Here is a 21,683-nt window from a genome sequence, read left to right on the forward strand (position 1 = left end):
ATATTAGAGGGTTTAGGGAGTTGAACCAGCTGTATAGAGGTGGAACTACATTGCTCTGATTCTGTTATCCATTCTATAGTTCCAGCAATCCTCGGAGCCTCTAGTGTTTCTAACCATAGGAACACCTGGGATATTAGAGTGTGTAGGTAGTTGAACCAGCTGTATAGAGGTGGAACTACATTGCTCTGATCCCATTGTCTGCTCTATAGCTCCAGTTTTTCTGACCATAGAAACATCTGGAGTATTAGAGTGTGTGGGTAGTTGAACCAGCTGTACTGAGGTGGAACCACATATCTCTGATTCTACTGTAAACCTGAGATATCTATCTAATCAATGGTTTATTCCTCTGATCTGTTGTAACTTGAGATATCTGTCTCATCAATGGTTTGTTCCTCTGATCTGTTGTAAGCGGAGATATCTGTCTCATCAATGGTTTATTGTATTCCTGAAGATATGATCATGTAGATATAATCATGTAAGTCCACATGCTGTAAGCCTTCTGAGAGCTGTCCATGAAGTGCCCGTCCCCTAGCCTTTGGTTGAACAAACGGAGCTTAACTCATACGTCTGTTCGGTTCAAAGGTCTAGGGTGCACTGTTGAATCTTGATGAATCAGTTCAGGTTAACTACTCTGCATTCATTAAAAGAACAAAGAGATAAAGGTGTGAGGCCGGGGGAGGTTTTTAGCATGAGCCACCTATACCTTAAATATTACAATATATATTATTCATCTCTAGATATTGGAGCATCTTGATATATATTATTCATATCTAGATATTGGAGCATCTTGATATATAAGATATCATGTATGAAAACAGTATAAAGCAAAAAACATCTTTCAAACATGATTTTAAGTTCATTAAGAGTGACGCTTCTGAACCAAATCAGAAAGGTTATTTTTTTTAATTCAAGCTAAAAATACACACACTTTTAATAAAATTGGTCATGGTCACATTTTGATGGAAGAAAATCTAAACATTAAGTTAATAATAATGAAAGGATTTTGACTTCTTCGATAATTTTTTACTAACACTATTCAAGTTTTTTTCTCAAAAGAATTGAGTCTTTGTCACAAACTTTGATTTTCTAATTCCTATATCTTTGCAATCCAATGTTGAAGACCATAGATATTTCAAACTATGATGTTAAATCAAATAGTCTAATCAAGTTGCAAAGATATAGGGATTAGAAAATTTGAATTTGTGGCTAAAACTCAATTCCTTTCCTAAAAAATAGCTCAGATTATTTCTATGTTGAGATATAAAAATATTTTTCTATATCTTTATAAATATATATCTTGCCGTATGTCTGTCCTCCCAGTTTTAATGATCATGATTAAAATGTCAAACAGATGATATTGCAAAATGTTTCAATCCAACAGAACAGGGGCACAAACAAAAATTTTCTAAACCTTATTTCTTTGCAACCTGATGGTTTAAACCTTTGATATTTCCAACTTATTATTATTTGATCTAAAAAAATTCATAGCTTAAAATATCTAAGGTCTATAAATATTCAATTCCTTTGGGGTTTTAAAAATGCTTTTGTTTCTGAAAAAATAACTCTTATTTTTCATCTTTCCGTCAGAGAGCAGACGGCTTTTTCAGGAGGTGGGGGGGATTGTTAACAAGGGGGGGGGAGGAGAGGAGTGATGAACAGTTTATTATCTGTCTGAAATCCTTCTTAAATTGCTCAGTTTGAAACTAAGCACTGTCTTGGACATCCTTTTTAAAAAAAAATAGCTTTTTGCGCCAAAAAACTGCTCAAAATTAGATTTTTTTAGAATATTACTCGATTATTACTTTCATTTTAATTCATTTTGTATTTTATAGAGGTGCATAGATTCCTTTAATTATTCTGATCTGACGCAATCTCGCTTCCATGCAGAACAGATACTCTTAACTAAAAGTAACTTTATAACCCAAATTGGAAAGTGGGCCAAATGGAAATCTGTATCATAATGCAAAACTTATTCAATTTCCTGAAGAATGACGGCAGAAGACAAAATTTAAGTTTATTTGTCGTAAAATCCGCGAGAAATATCATGGTTTAGAAAATACAGACAGTTTGCTGATGTAGGATGATTTATTATTTAACGCGGCATGCTATATGCAGCGCACATATTGCAGCATGAACACAGGCAGCATATTGGAAATATTTAAAAACTATATTAAAGCTTTAAGCTGTTTAATAGTTTTAACGACAACAAAAATTATTTAAGTCTTGGAATAGAAATCTGAAAGAAATATATTTCAAGTTTATGGAAATCAGTTTTCCAACATATTGTTTGAATTTAAAATAGATTATTGAATCTATTGATATTTATCATCATTTATCAAGTTCTGCTGAAAAGTTCTCAATTTTCTCACACACTTAATAATAATTCAACGTTCATTGTTATTAAAAACATTACAAACATACAAAATTGTTCACCATCTATCATCATGTCCGTGATTTATCTAAACAAAGGAATTGAGCTTTTGTCACAAACCTAGATTTTTAAATCCCTAAATATTTGGAACTTGATGAGGTAAACCTTTGATATTTCGAACTTAGATTATTTGATCTAACAATATACTTAGTTTAAAATAAATTAGGTCTCATTGGGTTGCAAAAATATAGGGATTGGAAAATCCGAGTTTGCGGCAAACACTCAATTCCTTTTTTATCAAAAAGAACTGCTGAACTAAAGTAGGATCTATCAGACAGTAAATCAGGGTGAGGAATATAAGACCCAAGTTTTAATATATCAATTCTAGTCCAATGATCCTAAAACATTTCGATTGTGCGCTGTACATGCCAACTCATTTTACTTAAAAGTTTTTTTTAGGCAATTGGTAAATTATTTGCTTTATAACAACATCAAATACGAATAAAATTGCTTAATGGTCGTTTCCCTATTCCACTTTATTAAGAAAATATTTTTAAACTATTCACAAAATACAATTCTGAAATTTGGGTTATATAATGATCATTATTTTCATATTTTCACTTTATTAGCTAATCACATTGCGTATATATATATTATATCTTTTTCAGCATTCTTTTTTTAATTCCAAATTTTTCCTAAAAGATAAAAATTATAAGAACTGTGATAACTCGGAAAAAAGAAGGATTTTTGTGGGAAAAATTATTTATTAAAATGTACACTATTCTCATCAAAGACTCTCCAAGAAAAAAAAAGTTGAAAAAGTTCAATAAAAAAATTGAAACTTTTTTTCTGTAAAACTATCAAAGATTACAAGATCATCAAAATATATTATTTGTTATGTCTTACTTAAACTAGCTGATACTACAATTGTCACACTAAATCTTGAAACCTATATTTTTAGCATAATAACCGTCTAGTCTTTTGCAAACTTTAACCCCCCCCCCCCCCCAGGTTTTAAAGTAGGATAAGTTAATTCTCATTGTGCGGAGCGGATTAAGATAGCATGTCTGATAGATAGATAGCATGCCTGACGCTGTATAATCTTGAAATACTGAAATCAAATCGTGCAAGATTCTTCAGATTAATATCCCAAGCTCTTAACATCTTTATTTACTAGATATAGTTGTATATGTTCTCAACGAAATCTACGAAATGTACGCAATCTACGCAATCTACGCCACTCAATCATTCTTCCATTAAAGGAAAGGTACGCAATTGTATTTTCATTGTCTTTGCAATCTTTTATTTTTAGCAAATTGAAAAAGGAAGACTTCAAAAATTTTAAATTTTTAAGTTACTTTTTTATTTGAATTTTCAATTCGTATTTACTGATTACAGTGATAGCTAGATAAGATAGACAGATAGATACAGCTAGACAACTAGACAGCTATTACCCCTGTATTGTATCTGTTAGGATGAATGTATATGTGTAGGTGTTTGTTGTCTGTATATCTGTTTGTCTAAACTCATTGCTTGCCAACTAACTTTAGGGCGGAGCCGTTACATCATTCTTTCACAAGGTTTAGGGGGGGGGGGGGGCGTATTTTAAAATATTGTTTTTTTATCATAAAGTTTTTTATATGGTTTAATTTCGTTATCTTCGTCGATTAAGACTTGAAGTTGCATACAGTGAAGGGTAGTACTGCAGACAAGACAGAAGGAGACGGTCAAATTTATCCGACATTACTGGTGACCTCGTCACCCCGGATTAACCAGAGTGAGAAGCATTCGGTTTCATTCATTTGAAATCAAACGTCTATAAAATATAAACGTTTAGTCTATAATTCAACAATCTTTAAACTTAGGGGTTTGTTTATATAATACTTTTTCATTCAAAATGTATATGCCGACAAAAAAGTATTTAAGAAAAAAGGCTAAAATATTATGTATAATAGTTCAAATTGTGATCGAAAGTCAAAGCTTTCTGATATATTGACAAAACCGTTAAATCCACGTGATAGTAGCTCCTCTAGCTTGATTCTATGCACTAGGATGAGAGTAATATATTATAAACTTAAAACATTTTTGTTCTGCTCAAAAGCTCTTCAATAAGATGATTTATGCTTAAAGACATTCATTCCATTCTTACGTGGAATCTACTTTTATAGATTCACGTCTAAGTAAAACTCAGTACATAGAGAGGGGTTTGTTCGATTATAAACGGTACCCTTAACAGCCTTCATTGTCTGATCAAGATATGCATATGATTTATAAGATAAAAGTTAAATGATCCAGTTATTAAATATTATTAGTGGAGTAACTGAGATTTTGATCAAAAAAGTACGAATTCCAATAATTTGACATGTTTCAATTTTCAAAGGAAAGAGCTATGAAAAAAATTTATTCATGAATTATGTATGTTATTATATTTGTTTATGATTTATATCCAAAAACCATATTTTTTCACATTTTTGAATAAAACTATTTGCAAGGTTTAAATATAAGAAGCTGAGATGCATGCCGTGGTTTTTGCAATACATGCAAAGTTCAAATTTAACAATTTCCAAATATTTCTTTTCTTGGTTCAATGTCCTGAGCAGTTTGAATATTTCAATGAATATTTAAATAAAAATTATAAATATACAATTGGACTTTTTTATTTTTATTCTTTCATGGGAAGAGACAAGATATTTTTTAATATGTCATATTTTTTTCTAGATTTTGTCTATGTTTTGTGTTTAATGTAAAATTTAAGTATGTCAAGACTATTTAGTATTTAAAGGTGATCGCAAAATATTTTTTTATTTTATTTTTAATTTTTCAGCAATAAAAAACGTCTGCAATAAAATTGAACTTGGAAGCCGCACTAAGTTTTGATTCTGGAATCTTGATGAAGATTTTGTGAAGAACGAAACGGATTAGATTACATATCTGTTTACTCTATATTTATCCTATACGATAATATTGAATCTGTCATCTTAAATTCTTCCATATGACTTATTGAAGATAAGTTTTCCAAAAATAATATCTTTTCCAAATTCAAGATTTGAAAAATTGGAATAAACAAAACAGAATTATTGGTCCATATTGCGTGATTTTAGGAAGTTTTCTACACATGAATTTTTTTAGATTTAAAAATGGCAATTTTCTGTAAATTTCAATGGATATCAATGAGTATTAAAATATTTGAGCATGAAATATACGCATGAAAGGAGTGTGTGAGGTGCGTATGAAAGTTGCGTACAATGCGTATAACTATGAATGGAATAATGCGTATCTATGATCAGATAAACATGTAATCTGTCAATATGTCCCGAACTGGTTTCCTGCTCTTTATATACCTGTCTATCACTTTATATCCCTGTCTATCTCTTTATATCCCTGTACATTAACCCCTCATATCTATTTGTCTATATTGTCTGTAAAGCCTTTCATCTTGTTTAAAAAATTGCAGTACAGGTTGTCCAAATAAAAAGGAAAGTGATAATATTTTAGAATTGAGTCCGAAGCTTGTTCAAACGTAATCCTGTCCAAGGATTATTTTTACATTTTTGTATTTACTTTTTTCCTTTTAACATTTGGCAACGTAGAAAATGTGCAATAATGCATCAATCATTGTTGAAATGTCGTCGAAAAATCTGTTTAAGAACTTATTAAGATATTAGCCATTGATATCCAATTTGCCAACCTGAAAGGCCTTTTATTTCTATTTTTAACATACTTTATGATAATAAAAAAAGCGTTTTAAGTCGTCAAGAAAATTTAATATTTTTTGGGACTCCTTGTAGAATCAGATAGAGGAGTTTACCATTGTCTAAATTGTGAGACACCCTGTGAGTAAGAACCTATAAATATAAACCATTCACTTCACAGAGATCAAGGTTTCTGATAGACTCACAGAGTTTAAAGGAGAAAACAAATTGAATAATAAAAAGGAGAGAAGTACATGTAGAAATATAGAAATAGATTTAATTATTTGAAAATTTTCTTAAACCATATAAAATAGTCAAAGGAATTGAGTCTTTGGCACAAACTCAAATGTTCTAATCTCGATATCTTTGCAGCCTGATGAAGTAAATCTTTGATATTTCAAACTTATATTATTTGATTTAACACATTTCATGGTTCGAAATAACTAAGGTCTGCTACATTTGGTTTTAAAGATACAGTAAATAAAGAATCTGAGTTTGTGGCAAAGATTCAATTCCTTTAAGTAATACATGAGATTAAATGTCGTAATTTCCCAAGGCCGTGACTGAGAGATCACATTAAAGGATCGCATTTGCTTTGCCCCTCCCCCTTTAACCCTGTATGCCCCCCACACACACTAAACTTCAAGTTACGGGCCTGTAGACGAAAAAAATCAAAACACGAGAAATTAATTTTAGGGGGAAAATTATTTCAACTATAGTTTAAGAGAGAGGTTTAGTGAACCTTGCAATCCTAAATATTTTCTAAAAATCCTAAATTTCAAGTTTATGGTCTTGAAGTTACGATGTGCTAGTCGAAGGATAATAAACATTTATTGTAGTTTTTTTTCCAGATATTTATTAACATCAGCAAGTCATGCTTCAACAATATTTTTACCAATTTACTGCATTTATCTTAGAAGATAATTTGGTGGATTTGCAGTTTGCAGTTTGCACTAGTTTTATATTGATTGCAGTTTTTAAAAGCAAGGACCTTCAAATTCAATATTNGGGGTAGGTGTCAATTCTTCAAAATCATTGAATTAAAAAGGGAAAATAAAATTACGGTGTCTCTATGTCAGTCTGAGGTAGAATTTTGATAAGTATCGAATGTGAAGTTAAACTACAGTGGGACCCTTAAAACTGTGGAATAGGAAGACGACCATTAGACTATTAGTTATGATCTAATTAGTCTAATGAACATAAATCACAGCAGCTGTGCAATACACACAGACCCATATCACTTGATAAATTGATTTTTTAATTACTGGTGAAACTATTTCTTTTAACAACATCAAACACACATAAGATTGCATACATGTCGTCTCCTAATTCTACAGTTTTGTAAGTCCCACTGTAAGCCTAATAATTTCAAATTCATCTCTAATTTGGGGACACTAGATAAGTAGTTGACCTGTCCGTACCTATTTGGGGACACTAGATAAGTAGTTGACCTGACCGTACCTATTCGGGGACACTACTTCTTACTTACTTAATTACTTCTCTCTCCTCATTATCTCCGAACTCTAGTTTTCTTATGGTTGCCGTAAACCATATTAAACCACTAAGGAACTGAATCATTGACATAAACTGGGATTTTTTAATCCGTATATCTTTGCAACACCACGTCGTCCATCACAGATATTTGAAACTATGAAATCTATTAGATCAAATAATCTAAGTTTGATAAATCAAAGATAAGGATATAGGGATTTGAAAATTTGGTTTGTGGCAAAGACTCAATTCCTTTCAAACATTATCTTTCATACATTTGCATCATTTTCAGGACTACTGTAAACTGCATACATTCTTGCGTCTGCTGAAATGCATCTGCATGTGCAATCTCCTGTTTACAAGTCGTTGAAAGGATATAAAGTTTAACTTGTCTTTAAATCTATTTTTATATTTCTATTTCGTAAAGACACCCTAATGCAAAGGGTTTAAAAAAATGTTTTGTTCGATTATTCAAGATTAGGTTAGGTCTTCAAAGTGATAGGATAGTCTAGGATGTGGGCGAGAGTGCTACGGGCAGGCCCATCTAGTTGCCTCTCCGAAATGAGTATTTCCGAATATTTTCTTTTGATTATGTGATAAACCTCTTGATAAACTCCGGTAATACGATTAAAACGCATGATATTTGGATGTTAGGCACTTTACCAAAGGCATTTTCCCAAGCGGCAACTGCTCTTGCATCAGCGCTCGGTCCCATTGACAAGGCCTTACCTAATCTTTGGGAAGTGGCCGCTTGGGAAATTGAACATTTGGGAAGCTTCCACTTGGGAAGACGCCCTTGGGAAAATGCCTTTGTGAAAAACCTAACACCGATTTTTGTTCTACTTTTTAAGTAGACACCATCTTCCATCTTCCCATCTTTCATCTTCATTCATTTCACATCTTCAGGAAATAAGATGAAAGTGCTGAATCTGACAATAAGATTATAAGATTAAAAGTTTATTTCCTCTTACAAAGATAAGATAACAAATCTAGGCTTATTGAATGAATGTATTTCAAATCCAAGTTTATTTACTAATCCTGCATTCCCCTTTCAACTTTATTTCTGTCATAAAATACCAAAATACTTTACTACAACACATTAATGACATTTATTGTAAATTCGAGAAATAAATTTAATTTGTTTTTATCATAAAAATATCACTTTTTAATTGAGTTCAGTGTAGGCAATCCTGTTTAACTTTAAATGACATCTTAACCATGTTTTTGGTTAATATAGGCGGGGAGGGGGGGGGGTCTCTCTTAGAGTTAATTGAGATGGTTCAACTTTGCTCATTTTAAATGGCTCTAGTGTTCACAGGTTTGAAAAATTGCCTAGATGAGCTGTTAAGATGAAGAAGGTGGTCTTCTACCTCCCAAACAACCATGGGGCACGGCCAACGCCAAGTACTTCTTGTCAGCTAGCGATTTATAATTAGAGATTCAAGATATCATAATTTTTTTTGTTTTTACAGAAAAGTTTACTTATTATTCAAAATGAGTTATACTGATTTATTTTGAAGTCATTATTTTTGTTGAAAGGTAAAACATTATGTTTGATTTTAGATCAGAGTTGACATTTATTTGAAAACAAAATGTATGAATATCTAAATAGTTAAATCTTATTTAACAAGAATGTTAAAGCATGAAGTTGTTCTGAATTTGTTTCTATAATATATAAACTCTACAAGTTTAAATTGAATTAAACAGTTGATGAAGTAATGTTAGTTTAACCAGAAGGGTTTATTTTATGTGATAACCAGAAAAACAAAATTGACACATATCCATAAACTTTATGGAGAGGAAAATATATTAGAGTGAGACTGTAAGCGTAATTTCAAGTTACCCTCGATGAAAAGAGTAAAGAGATCACTGTGTTTTAATCTCTTGAAAACCACTTGAATTCCTGTAAAACGCGGTGTACGCTACGTACAGTGTGAACTCCCAACAACAGATTACTTGTAAACCTTGACATTGCCAATTATTTTACATTAAAATTGTCTTCCAAAAATTCGAATGAAAATATTCATTTTCATGCCAAGTCTAGAAAGTGAATCTTAATATTTTTTACTTAAAACTGCTCGCAAACAAAGTGTTTAACAATTAATAGCGTTTTTTAGATTAATGAGAATAATTCTGACAACCTTGATCAGTCAAAGGTTTTAAGGGTACCGTTGTGAATCGGGTATTAACATCTTTGTATGGAGTCACTTAAAATAACGCTTACAGTGACTTTAAATAAATATGGACTTAATATCTAAATATATGGAGCCCATATGCATACAAAACATATCGTCACTAAACTTATCACCACAAAACTTATCTTTTCAAAACTTATCAGCGACTAAACTTATCATCCCAAAACTTATCAAACTACAAAACTTATCAAACTACAAAACTTATCAAAACAAAACTTATCAACTACAAAAGTTATCAAACTACAAAACATATCAAAATTAAAACTTATCAATAAAATTCATGAATTTTTCAAATCATGGAAAAGTTCCAACAATTCTTTAAAAATCCGCGAATTTTACTAGAAAATTCGGTAAACTCTCAGTTTCCCAGCCCCTTTCAACCGAGATGGAGGCTAATTTTGTTCTCTCACAGAAGAGTAAAAACCTACTTAAGGATGATGAAAATCATCTGTACAACAAATACAAAGAGAACAAGAACAAGACCTGAAGTCTATATGTGCAAGCTTTGATAGTGTACCCTTGAACACATATCTGTTCAATATTGCCGCCAGCCTATTTTCAGATGAATAATGATTTATATATATAAATTCTAAGTCAAGTTTTAGTTGTAACAACTTTTTAAAATGTTTTGAAAAATAAGTTTTGTAGTTATTTTAATAAGTTTTGAGTTTGATAAGTTTTGTAGTTTGATAAGTTTTGTTGGTTGATAAGTTTTTTAGTTTGATAAGTTTTGTTGTTAGATAAGTTTTGTTTTGATAAGTTTTGTGGTGATACGTTTTGTGGTGATATGTTTTGTATGGTCTCCAAATATATCTGTGAGCTAAGCAACAATATTAAAAATAATATCTTCTGATATAATTCTAAATGGACAATATGTTTCCTATAAAATTTGCCTTTATGTTGTATAATCCTCTTAAAGGGACTGTTAGTTTAATTTCAAGTGTTCCTTCATGCAAAAATACATATTCTAGATTAAAACGGTACATTTAAAAACTTTATTTAATCAATAATGTAAAAGATTTTGACGTTATTCGGAGTTTAATTCTAATCATTATTATGTGCAGTAGAAATGCGAAAGTCGCTCTTGTGTGGAGAAATAAACATCGAACATAATCAGTTTTGAAAACTATTACCATTGATATCTAATCATAGATATACACTTCTTTAAACTTTTAAAATAAATTAGTAAAAAAAAATACTCTACAGATTGACCCCGAGAAGTAAAACGTATTCAATGACCTTTTGACGAGTTGTACAATTTTCAGCTTTACAGTCTGCATTAGCGATCAATTTTCTTGAATTTATACTTGACCAGACAAATTTTTGTAGCGTACCGTTGTGAATCGGGCATTGCCATCTTTGCATTGAGGGTCCTTAAAATTACGCTATAAGTCTCTTCAAGAAAAAATTGTTGTTTTGAAAATGAGTAAATAAGTCGAAGTTTTAAAGTTTTAGAATGAGAAGATTGATCAGTTTTGCAGTTTTATTATTGCATTGTGGAAACCTTGTTTTCGCGAGGAAGTACACACCTATTCTTAGAAAAGTAAGTAGAAATAGTTAAAGAGTAACAAAGCCGAGAAACGGCAATTTCTTTCACATCCTTGATGATGCAAATAAAGGTTTATAGGGTACCGTTGTGAATCATCTGAACCATTGAAAGTAAATAAATTATAAAAGTTTGCCCTAAATCTCATTAAAGTAATTGTAATTTATTAATAAAATAAAGTGTTGTGGGAACAGGTCTGTTTTAAGTTTATACTTTTAAAACCTTCAATATATATATTTAATGTACCATCAGGAACCAGTTAGAGAACTTGACGGAAAACATTTAACGCAACAGCAGGATAACAAGGAGAACCAAGAGGAGAACCAAGAGGAGAACAAAGAGAACCAAGAGAAAAATAACCAGGAGAACTATAAGAACCAAAAGAACCAGTGGAAACAGGAGCAAAATAATAAGAAGAACGAGAAGATGCAGAACCAGGAGAACCACGAGAAAAAAGGAAAAAAAAACCAAGTGATCCAGGAGAACAACAAGAAGAAAAACCAGGAGAACCAGGCGGAAAAGAACAAGGAGGAGAAAAAAGAGGGGAACAATAAGAACCAAAAGAATCAGTGGAACCAGGAGCAAAATAAAAAGAAGGACGAGAAGATGCAGAATCAGGAGAACCGCGAGAAAAAAGGGGAAAAGAACCAGGTGATCCAGGAGAACAACAAGAAGAAAAACCAGGAGAACCAGGCGGAGAAGAGCAAGGAGGAGAAAAAAGAGGGGAACTATAAGAACCAAAAGAATCAGTGGAACCAGGAGCAAAATAATAAGAACAGCAAGAAGAACCAGGAGACCCATAAGAACAAGGAGAAAAAGAACCAGGAGAACCAGGAGAACCATAAGAATAAAGAGAACAAGAACCCGGAGATAAACTACAGGAAGAATCAAGAAAACCAGGACAGCAACAAGAAGAATAACCAGGAGAACCAGAAGAACAAGGAGAACCAGAAGATAAAGAATCAAGAAAACAAGGAGAACCAGAAGAACCAGACGAACCAAAAGAACAAGGGGAAACAGAAGATCCAGGAGTACCAAGAGGAGAATAACCGCAAGGACCAGGGAAAGCACGACGAGAACCAGGATGATATTGAGATACTGGAAACAGACTATTCAATCTGTGATGATCCTGTTCTCAAAGGCCCTGTTAACTCTAGGAGTGAACCTGAAATGGTAAGGTTTATATCAAGGGAGTAAACCTGAAATGGTAAGGTTTATATCAAGGGAGTAAACCTCAAATGGTAAAGTTTATATCAAGGTAGTAAACCTGAAATTGTGAAATTTATATCAAGGGAGTAAACCTAAAATGGTAAAGTTTATATTAAGGGAATAAACCTGAAATGGTAAAGTTTATATCAAGGGAGTAAACCTAAAATGGTAAAATTTACATCAAGGGAGTAAACCTAAAATGGTAAAGTTTATATCAAGGGAGTAAACCTGAAATGGTAAAGTTTATATCAAGGTAGTAAACCTAAAATGGTAAAGTTTATATCAAGGGAGTAAACCTGAAATAGTAAAGTTTATATCAAGGTAGTGAAGCTAAAATGGTAAAGTTTATATCAAGGTAAAGTTTATATCAAGGTAGTGAAGCTAAAACGGTAAAGTTTATAACAACACAAAATACTGTTGCCTCCCTATTCCAAAGTTTTCTAGGTCTCATTGTATTTAAAAGATAAATGAAAAGTATGAGATTAATTCCAGAAATGAAATCACTTATCAAATAAAAGCTTTCACTGGAGGGTTAAAAATCCGCAAAAGCTATTTTTGTCTGTTTTTATTTTTTAGCTTCTTCGCCAGAGAGCAAAGGAGATTTGTGGAAAAAAGAACAAAGAAAATGATAAATCTAAGGGAAAGAAAAAGATGGTAAGCTAAATTAAAGAATAACAATAGACAAAATATGCTTATAGGCGATTATACCAATATGATGAAAACGACTTTTTTATTTAAGTTTTAACTGTTAACAAGCTTTTTTTAGAATCACATTTTTACAAGTAAATAAAGAGATTTTTTAATTGACAGCTTCTCTTTGTTTCCATGTCAGTGTGCATAATCCATGCTGTTTAAAAGCTTGATATAAATCTAAATTAAAAAAGAAAGTCGTCATCAACGTATTGATACAATCACCTACCACCATTTTATTTTGATTATAGTATTGTTCGTCTATCCGGGCCGGGTACTTAAAAATGCCTTTTACGATAGATTAAAGTCTCTCTACAATGAAATTGACTGAAACAAGTTTTAACCAAAATTTCCTTTTAAGAATTTTCTGAAAAAATACCACACATTTAAAAGTTTTAAAATTTTAAGATTAAAGTTTTCAGAGTTTTTAGGTTTTGGCGTTTTGAAGTAAATCTAAAATCAAGTGTTTAATCTGTTTTTCGGAAATTCAACAACATTTTGTTACGCCCCTAAACTGATAAATCAGGTGTCACATTTATCAGAATTAGACGAAATTATACCATATTAAAAACTAATTTTATTGTTTAGAATTCCCTGAAAGACTATTCAATATGCGATGATCCCGTTCTGCAAGGTCCAGTCAATTCCAGAAGCTTGCCTGAAATGGTAAAAGTTGATCTGAATTGTTTATATTTTATAAGAGGAAATGATTTTAAAATTGTTTTCAGCTCCTTCGACAGAAGGCTAAGAAGATTTGTGGAGAAAATACTGATAAAACTTACGACAATTCCAAATCTGACAAAGCTAATAAAAGAAATAAAAAATTTAATATAAAAGATAAAGAAAATGCTAAAATTAACGAGACTGATGAGAAAAATTCTAAATATAATAAAACTGTTAAAGAAAATTCGAAAACTAATGATACTGTTAAAGAAAATTCGAATACTATTGAATATAATAAAAATAACAAAATTAATGGGAAAAATCCTAAAACTAACATGATTGATGAAGAGAATACTGAAACTAGTGAAACTGGTGAAGAGAATACTGAAACTAATGAAACTGGTGAAGAGTATAATAAACATAATGAAATTGCTAATGAAAAAACTGAAACTATTGAAACTGGTGATGAATATACCAAAACTAACGAAACCGATAAAAAGGTAAAACAAAAGCTAAAGAAAACAACTTGTAGAAAAATATTACTATTATTTTAGGACCTATCAATTTGTGATGATCTTGTTTTAAAGAGTCCAGACAATACTAAAAGTGAACTTGAATTGGTATGGGAGCCTTTAAACTGTGTGCGTTCTTTTTTAAACAAAAAGCTTTAATTTTTTTAGACTTTTTAGATTCTTAGACAAGAAGCAAAAAAAATTTGTGAACAACGTCAAGAAAAGACAAAAGAAGAGGTAAAATTTAACCAAAGATGCCGCAACAAATATTTAATTTCTTCTTTTAGGAATCACCAATCATTGATTTCTCAATTTGTGACAATCCAATCCTCAAAGGTCCTGTCAACAGTAAGAGCGACCCAGAAATGGTAAAAATGTTTTTTTAATCATATTACCATATCGACATTTTTTTTTTTAAATTTTGAATTAAATCAAAGCGATGGAGAAAATAGATTTTTTCCAGATTTTTAGAGAGGAAGCTGAGAAAATTTGTGGAAAAAGAGAAAAGACTGCCACAAGAGAACCTATTGAAAATTATAGCAAAGTATGAAAAAGCGTTAAAGTAATGAAACAAAGTTTTGTTTGATTTCTTCGTTAAAAAAACTTTACACCATATTACACCATATAAATTCTTTAACAAAGGCACAATAATTTAAAGTAAACTATGGTTTCTGAGATTTGGACTAAACATTCAGAAAAGTTTAAAATTGCACTTTTTTTCAACGCATTTATCCAAATTTTGTTTAGGATCCGATTCTAGATAACTCAATTTGTGACAGTCCAGTTCTAAAAGTTCCATATAATGCAAGAAGTTTGCCCGAAATGGTAAGACGAATATGTTAATAGATTTTGCAGAAAAAAACTTATTTTTTTCTGCTGGATCTTTGTATTTATTTATATTATTTAAAAGATCCATTTGTTTCTAGATAGTCAGAAAACAAGCTGAACAAATCTGTGGAAATAAAAAAAAATATCAAAAAAAGAAAATCCATCCAGAGAAAATATTAATAAATGATAAAGCTAAAGAGCACAAAGTTAGAACGTAATAAATAAATTATTAGAAATTGTTTCTCTAAGAAAAAAACTAAACCTAAAACTGCAAATACCATCTGCAAGCAAGTATAATGCAAAATAACAAATAATAAATAAAGTTTACCATCAATATGCCTGAATACCAGAGAGCTTACAAATTACATTATATATGTGTTGTACAATGTACATATTACATCAATCGATATACTAAATTTTATGAAGGATCTTATTTATGTTGCTGTTGTGCCCTTTTTTTAACAAGGTTTATTACAAACTATTGGAGAAATATTTACTTTTTTTAAATTTTAGGTTGTTAGTTGTTGAAACAGTTATAAGGGGTAAAAGCATCTAAAAGAATTGAGTCTTTGCCACAAACTCAAATTTGCTGATCCCAATATCTTTTCAACCTGATGGTGTAAATCTTTGATATTTCAAACTTTGAAACAACTAAGGTCTACGTCATTAGGTTGCAAAGAAAAGACTCAATTCCGTTCGTCCTTTGGTTAATTTCTTGTTTATAAGTTGTTTTTGTACAAAAAAAGACTTTTTATTTATTATAGCGAAATTTTTGCAACCTGATGATTTAAACCATTGATGTTACAACATTTAATTCTTATGTAGCAGAACTTAAAGTTTGAAATAGCATAGGTCTAGAACATGATGTTGCATAGAAGGCTTAAAAAACTAGAGTTCTGTATAGCAATTGGTTTAAGGAAAATGTTCACTTAATTATTGATTCCCTTACCGTCAAATAAATTGATCATCAAGAAATTGATCATCAAGAAACTGATCATCAAGAAATTGATCATCAAGAAATTGACCATCAAGAAATTGACCATCAAGAAACTGATCATCAAAAAGTTTATCACCAAGAAATTGACCATCAAGAAGTTGATCATCAAGAAGTTGATCACCAAGAAATTGATCATCAAGAAATTGATCATCAAGAAATTGAGCATCAAGAAACTGATCATTAAGAAATTGATCATCAAGAAATTGATCATAAAGAAATTGACCATCAAGAAGTTGATCATCAAGAAGTTGATCACCAAGAAATTGATCATCAAGAAGTTGATCATCAAGAAGTTGATCATCAAGAAACTGATCATCAAAATATTGATCATCAAGAAATTGTTCATCAAGAAATTGATCATTGAAATATTTTGTTATTATTACTAAAATTAGGTGGAAAAAATAATCAAAACAGCCAAGAGCTATTTTCCACCTAATTGCTTTATACTTGTACTGTTAATAAAATCATCAATTTTGTGATTGTAAACTCTATCTGTATACAGATACATTTATTTTAGCAATAAACGTTATCTATCTATCTATCTAAGAAGTTGATCATGAAGAAATTGATCATGAAGAAGTTGATCATGAAGAAATTGATCATGAAGCAATTGATCATGAAGAATTTAAACCATGCTCAGCAATAAAAGCAAAAACATGTTTTAATGCTGCCACAAGGCAAAGAACATAAAATGGTTTACATAAAACATATGTTTTATTCACATTCAGGGATGATGCATTCAACTTTACAAAAATCTAAATAAATCTGAAAATCTCAAGTTTAATTATATTTTTGGTTAAAATTTTTTTTAAGTAACGGATTTTGGGAAATATACTTGAGTTCGTGATGAAATTATTATAATTGTTGTAAAACATTGAACGTGGTTTGAGATGTAATTCCTTGTCTGCACCAAGCACAAGTTTTTACGCAGATTTTCTGGTGAGATAAGAACTTGATCATGTTTCATATATTTTTGCATTTTCGTGTAGTTTCATTTTCGATCAATGTTGTAATACTGGACTAACTGAAAAAATCAACTGAACTAAATCAAATTTTCATTTTTAGATCAATAATTTTTTCACATCAATGATCCCCTCCCAGTCCCCCCCCCCCCCTTCTTACTTATAGGTCTAAATAAATTTAAGCCTGTGTTCCATAAAGTTCTGAAAACTGATCTATGTATTGTGCATTGTAAAACTTTATTCATGCATTCTTTAAACTAAACCATACACATACATTCAGTAGATTAGGTGGAGAAAAGGTTTCGTTTTGCCTGGATTCAAGAATTCCTGAAACCCAGGGTTTTTAGGTAATTACAGGGGGCGGCGGGAACACAGTTAAATAGGGTTGAATGTGTTTAGGGGTTAGGGTCAGGACGGGTCGGATAGATAGATAAATATGGAGCTGGTAGCTTAGATGCAATGGTTCAAAAATTCTCAAGATATAGGTAGATCTGATGGAAGGGATAGATGGAATGGATGGGATGGATGGGATGGATGGGATGGATGGGATGGATGGGATGGAATGGGATGGATGGGATGGATAGGATGGATGGGATGGATGGGATGGATGGGAGGGATGGGATGGAAAAGATGGATGGGATGGAAAAGATGGATGGGATGGAAAAGATGGGATGGGATGGATGGGATGGATGGGATGGATGGGATGGATGGGATGGAAAAGATGGATGGGATGGATGGGATGGATGGGATGGATGGGATGGATGGGATGGATGGGATGGATGGGATGGATGGGATGGATGGGATGTTCCTATTCAAGAATTTATGAAGATTTAAAAATGTAAATTAAGTTAATTTTTCAAATTACAATATTTCTAAGAATTTCCTAGATGTGAAGGATGGGGTGGCCAAAAATGAGTTTTAACCCATTTATTATAAAACTCCTCCCCCTCCCCCCTAGACGGAAAGAGGTTTAGAGTAAGGTTATTAACACTTTCAGCTAAACCCAATCAAAGGAATCAGTATTTACAATCCTTCAACATCCAGTGAACACAAAGGTTCTTGAAGTTATATTCCTCTCAGAAACTGTTGTTGACATTCCTCCCAGAAACTATTGTTTACATTCCTCCTGGAAACTTTTGTTTACATTCCTCCCAGAAACTATTGTTTACATTCCTCCCAGAAACTATTGTTTACATTCCTCCCAGAAACTGTTGTTTATATTCCTCCCAGAAACTGTTGTTTATATTCCTCCCAAAAACTGTTGATTATATTCCTCCCAGAAACTGTTGTTTATATTCCTCCCAGAAACTGTTGTTTATATTCCTCCCAAAAACTGTTGATTAAATTCCTCCCAGAAACTGTTGTTTATATTCCTCCCAAAAACTGTTGATTATATTCCTCCCAGAAACTGTTGTTTATATTTCTCCCAGAAACTGTTGTTTACATTCCTCCCAAAAACTGTTGTTTATATTCCTCCCAGAAACTGTTGTTTATATTCCTCCCAGAAACTGTTGTTTATATTCCTCCCAGAAACTGTTGTTTACATTCCATAAACACTGATCTTTGAAGATATCTGGTATTTCCTGGGTCTAATCTAATTTTTTCCTTTTAATGATAAACTATTTTTTGATTAAAAAGGCAAAAAATAAACAGAATCAAGCATTGTGCGAATTTATAAATTGTTCTATAGCTAGATAGATAAAATTCTAAACATTGCACTCTCATAATAAACTCAGGTATCACTATTTTTATTTAATATTTTCTTATCTATACAATTACTGCATACACAGATATAACTTTATGCCGTGTAGAATTAAACTTTATAAGCTGCAAGAGATCTAGGTTGCTTAAACAACTAATTTTATCATTTCTATATCCTTGCATGATGTACGGAGACGTGTCTTTTTATTTCAAACTAAAAGTTCTATTAGGTACGTTTAAAATATTTTTATTTCAAACTAAGAGTTTTATTAAGTACATTAAAAATATCTTTATTTTAAACTAAGAGTTCTATTAGGTACTTGAAGAAGAGGGCAGGATGGGGGGGAAGGAAAAGTAAATAAGTTGGGTTGTGGAACAGGGGTAAGGGGGGGGGATAGGGAGAGGATAATAATTTCTCTATTTAAACCCTACTGAGATATCTAGAAATGGATCTTTATCAATAATAGGGAGACACACTTATATACAATTCTGTCAGGCTGGGCGGCCCAAAAAGTTCTGGGTGGCTCTAAAAAAAGCTTGATATAAAAAACGAACGCGTGTTTCTGATAGCGCAGATATTAATTTATAAAGTTTATATCTTAAATCAAGATTTGATATAAGTTATGAAATTAACTCTGTTTTAACCTTTATTGTTATAACAAAGACTTAAACTGTAATATAATATATGTTCTAATTCTATTTTACGTTTCAATGTTTAGGTTTTGTTTAAAAATACAACATAGAGTTCTAACTTTAAATTCAATTTTCCAGTTTAACTGTTTTATAAATATTCCTAGTTTAACGTTTATTCTAGAAGTCAGCAGGATACCAAAATAATGTGTTTTATTTTCAATTTTACACCCCTTTTGGAAAACAGTAAGATTTGGAAATTAGTAATTCTACAAAGTTATAGATTTAAAATATCAATTCACACTTTATTTCAAATATGGAGAATATAGAATGTGGGGTTCGAACTGTGAGGCAAGCCGAAAAGAAATTAAATATACTTATGTGACATCTAGATATATATTGAGCCTAGGCCTCGTGCTATGATGTACAGGGTACCTAGATATATTGAATCTAGGTCTAGTGCTGGGGTGTACAGGATACCTGGATATAATTGAACCTAGGTCTAATGCTGTGGTGTACAGGATACCTGGATATATTGAATCTAGGTCTTGAGCTGTGGTGTACAGGATACCTGGATATATTGAATCTAGGTCTAGTGCTTTGGTGTACAGGATACCTGGATATATTGAACCTAGGTCTAATGCTGTGGTGTTCAGGATACCTGGATATATTGAACCTAGGTCTAGTGCTTTGGTGTACAGAATACCTGGATATATTGAACCTAGGTCTAATGCTGTGGTGTTCAGGAAACCTGGATATATTGAACCTAGGTCTAGTGCTGTGGTGTGATGGGTACCTGGATATATTGAACCTAGGTCTAGTGCTGTGGTGTACTGGATACCTGGATATATTGAATCTAGGTCTAATGCTGTGGTGTTCAGGAAACCTGGATATATTGAACCTAGGTCTAGTGCATGTGGTGTGATGGGTACCTGGATATATTGAACCTAGGTTTAGTGCTGTGGTGTACAGGGTACCCGGAGAATAATGAGGCAAAGAACGCTAAGCAATAAATTCTTCTATCCAGCTTCTTTCTCCAGACTAATTAGTAAAATAGGAACCTGAAGTGTTAAGCACTACTAAAATTAAGCAGAATTTGGGCTTCAACCATCTTAAAACTTTCAGACAGAAAAGTACGAATTGATTCTTTTTTATGAACAAGGTTTACTTTTTGATCCTTAAACAGTATTTAATTTTTTTTACAAAAGAGGAATTCTTCTTAAACATCGGTGGAACAGTTTGGGAAGCCCCCCCCCCCCTCCGCCCTCTCCTTTTACTGGAAACTAATTAAAGATGATAGAGGATGTGAATGTTCCATCAATCAATCAAAATTAACCAACCTTGGTGGTTTCAGACAACATCTATCCTTCTCATTTTCTCATTAAACTGCTTTCATTTTATAGACAAGTTTAGATATGATTAAATTATTATAAATCTTTTAATACATTTTTTATAAGTTAGATTCAACTCGACAGTGTGAACCTGTCACCTAGTTTATCTGAAGGAAACTTAAGCATAAGGAAAGTGTGTTCACAAAAAATCAAAATGTGTATGCAATAAACCATAAAGAAATTATCAACTAATTAGCTACTCCAGTTTCTATTTGACTTTCCTTTAAAACGAATTTGATAAAAACCAAAGAGCAAACAAGATGCCTCAATTGGTTTAATTGAGAAGCCGCAGAATGTCGTCTTTTTAAGCATATCTCACCTCAAAAACTTGTTTTTTTACCTAATTTGCCGTTAGAAAGGTAGAACTTGAATATCTTTATGGATAAACTTTATCTTTAAACAGATTGCAATGTTTGGTTTGTAGTTTTTTGGCTTCTTCAAACCAAGTTTTTTTTGGGACCTATTCACTTAAACGGCCCTAGAATCGGCTATAAACTAATAAAAAACTGTACTTAATGACATCTAACATGTTTTAAAATATTTGGTATTTTTCATATAAGCGTAACAAAATCGCAATTTTAGCTTTATTTTAGCAGGAGAGCATCCTATCCTATAACTGATAAAACAAAATCAGAAGATCGTGTCGTTAATTTCTGTCCATTTTTGCACCTACAAATGGTTAACTTATTTTAAAACTAGAGTTGATTGTTTAAATTCAAAACCAATAGTGCAGCCAATGACGTCATGTACAAGTGTACACTATTCTGATACATTCCTAATCCTAAAGCATTATCTGTGTGTATCT

General features: G+C 31.7%; 1 protein-coding gene across 1 annotated transcript; it reads left to right on the forward strand.

Moving 5' to 3' along the window:
* The first annotated feature begins 9,281 nt into the window (after positions 1 to 9,281).
* Positions 9,282 to 15,438, forward strand: LOC111714045 (GATA zinc finger domain-containing protein 14). Its single transcript, XM_023489054.1, has 12 exons — positions 9,282 to 9,368; positions 11,199 to 11,292; positions 11,548 to 12,468; positions 13,081 to 13,158; positions 13,783 to 13,860; positions 13,923 to 14,357; positions 14,412 to 14,477; positions 14,547 to 14,606; positions 14,657 to 14,737; positions 14,833 to 14,913; positions 15,117 to 15,194; positions 15,296 to 15,438. The coding sequence occupies exons 2-12, from the start codon at positions 11,206 to 11,208 to the stop codon at positions 15,413 to 15,415; spliced, it is 2,085 nt and encodes a 694-aa protein (XP_023344822.1). The 5' UTR covers positions 9,282 to 9,368; positions 11,199 to 11,205; the 3' UTR covers positions 15,416 to 15,438.
* The last annotated feature ends 6,245 nt before the right edge of the window (positions 15,439 to 21,683 follow it).

Source organism: Eurytemora carolleeae, unplaced genomic scaffold (assembly GCF_000591075.1).
Source record: "Eurytemora carolleeae unplaced genomic scaffold, Eaff_2.0 scaffold84, whole genome shotgun sequence".
Classification (NCBI taxonomy): Eukaryota; Metazoa; Arthropoda; class Copepoda; order Calanoida; family Temoridae; genus Eurytemora; species Eurytemora carolleeae.

Coding starts and splice junctions, on each gene's coding strand:
- LOC111714045 (XM_023489054.1), top strand. CDS start 11,206: ATGAGAAGATTGATCAGTTTTGCAGTTTTATTATTGCATTGTGGAAAC. Junction 13,861..13,922: donor CCAGAAGCTTGCCTGAAATG/GTAAAAGTTGAT, acceptor AATTGTTTTCAG/CTCCTTCGACAGAAGGCTAA. Junction 14,738..14,832: donor GTAAGAGCGACCCAGAAATG/GTAAAAATGTTT, acceptor GATTTTTTCCAG/ATTTTTAGAGAGGAAGCTGA.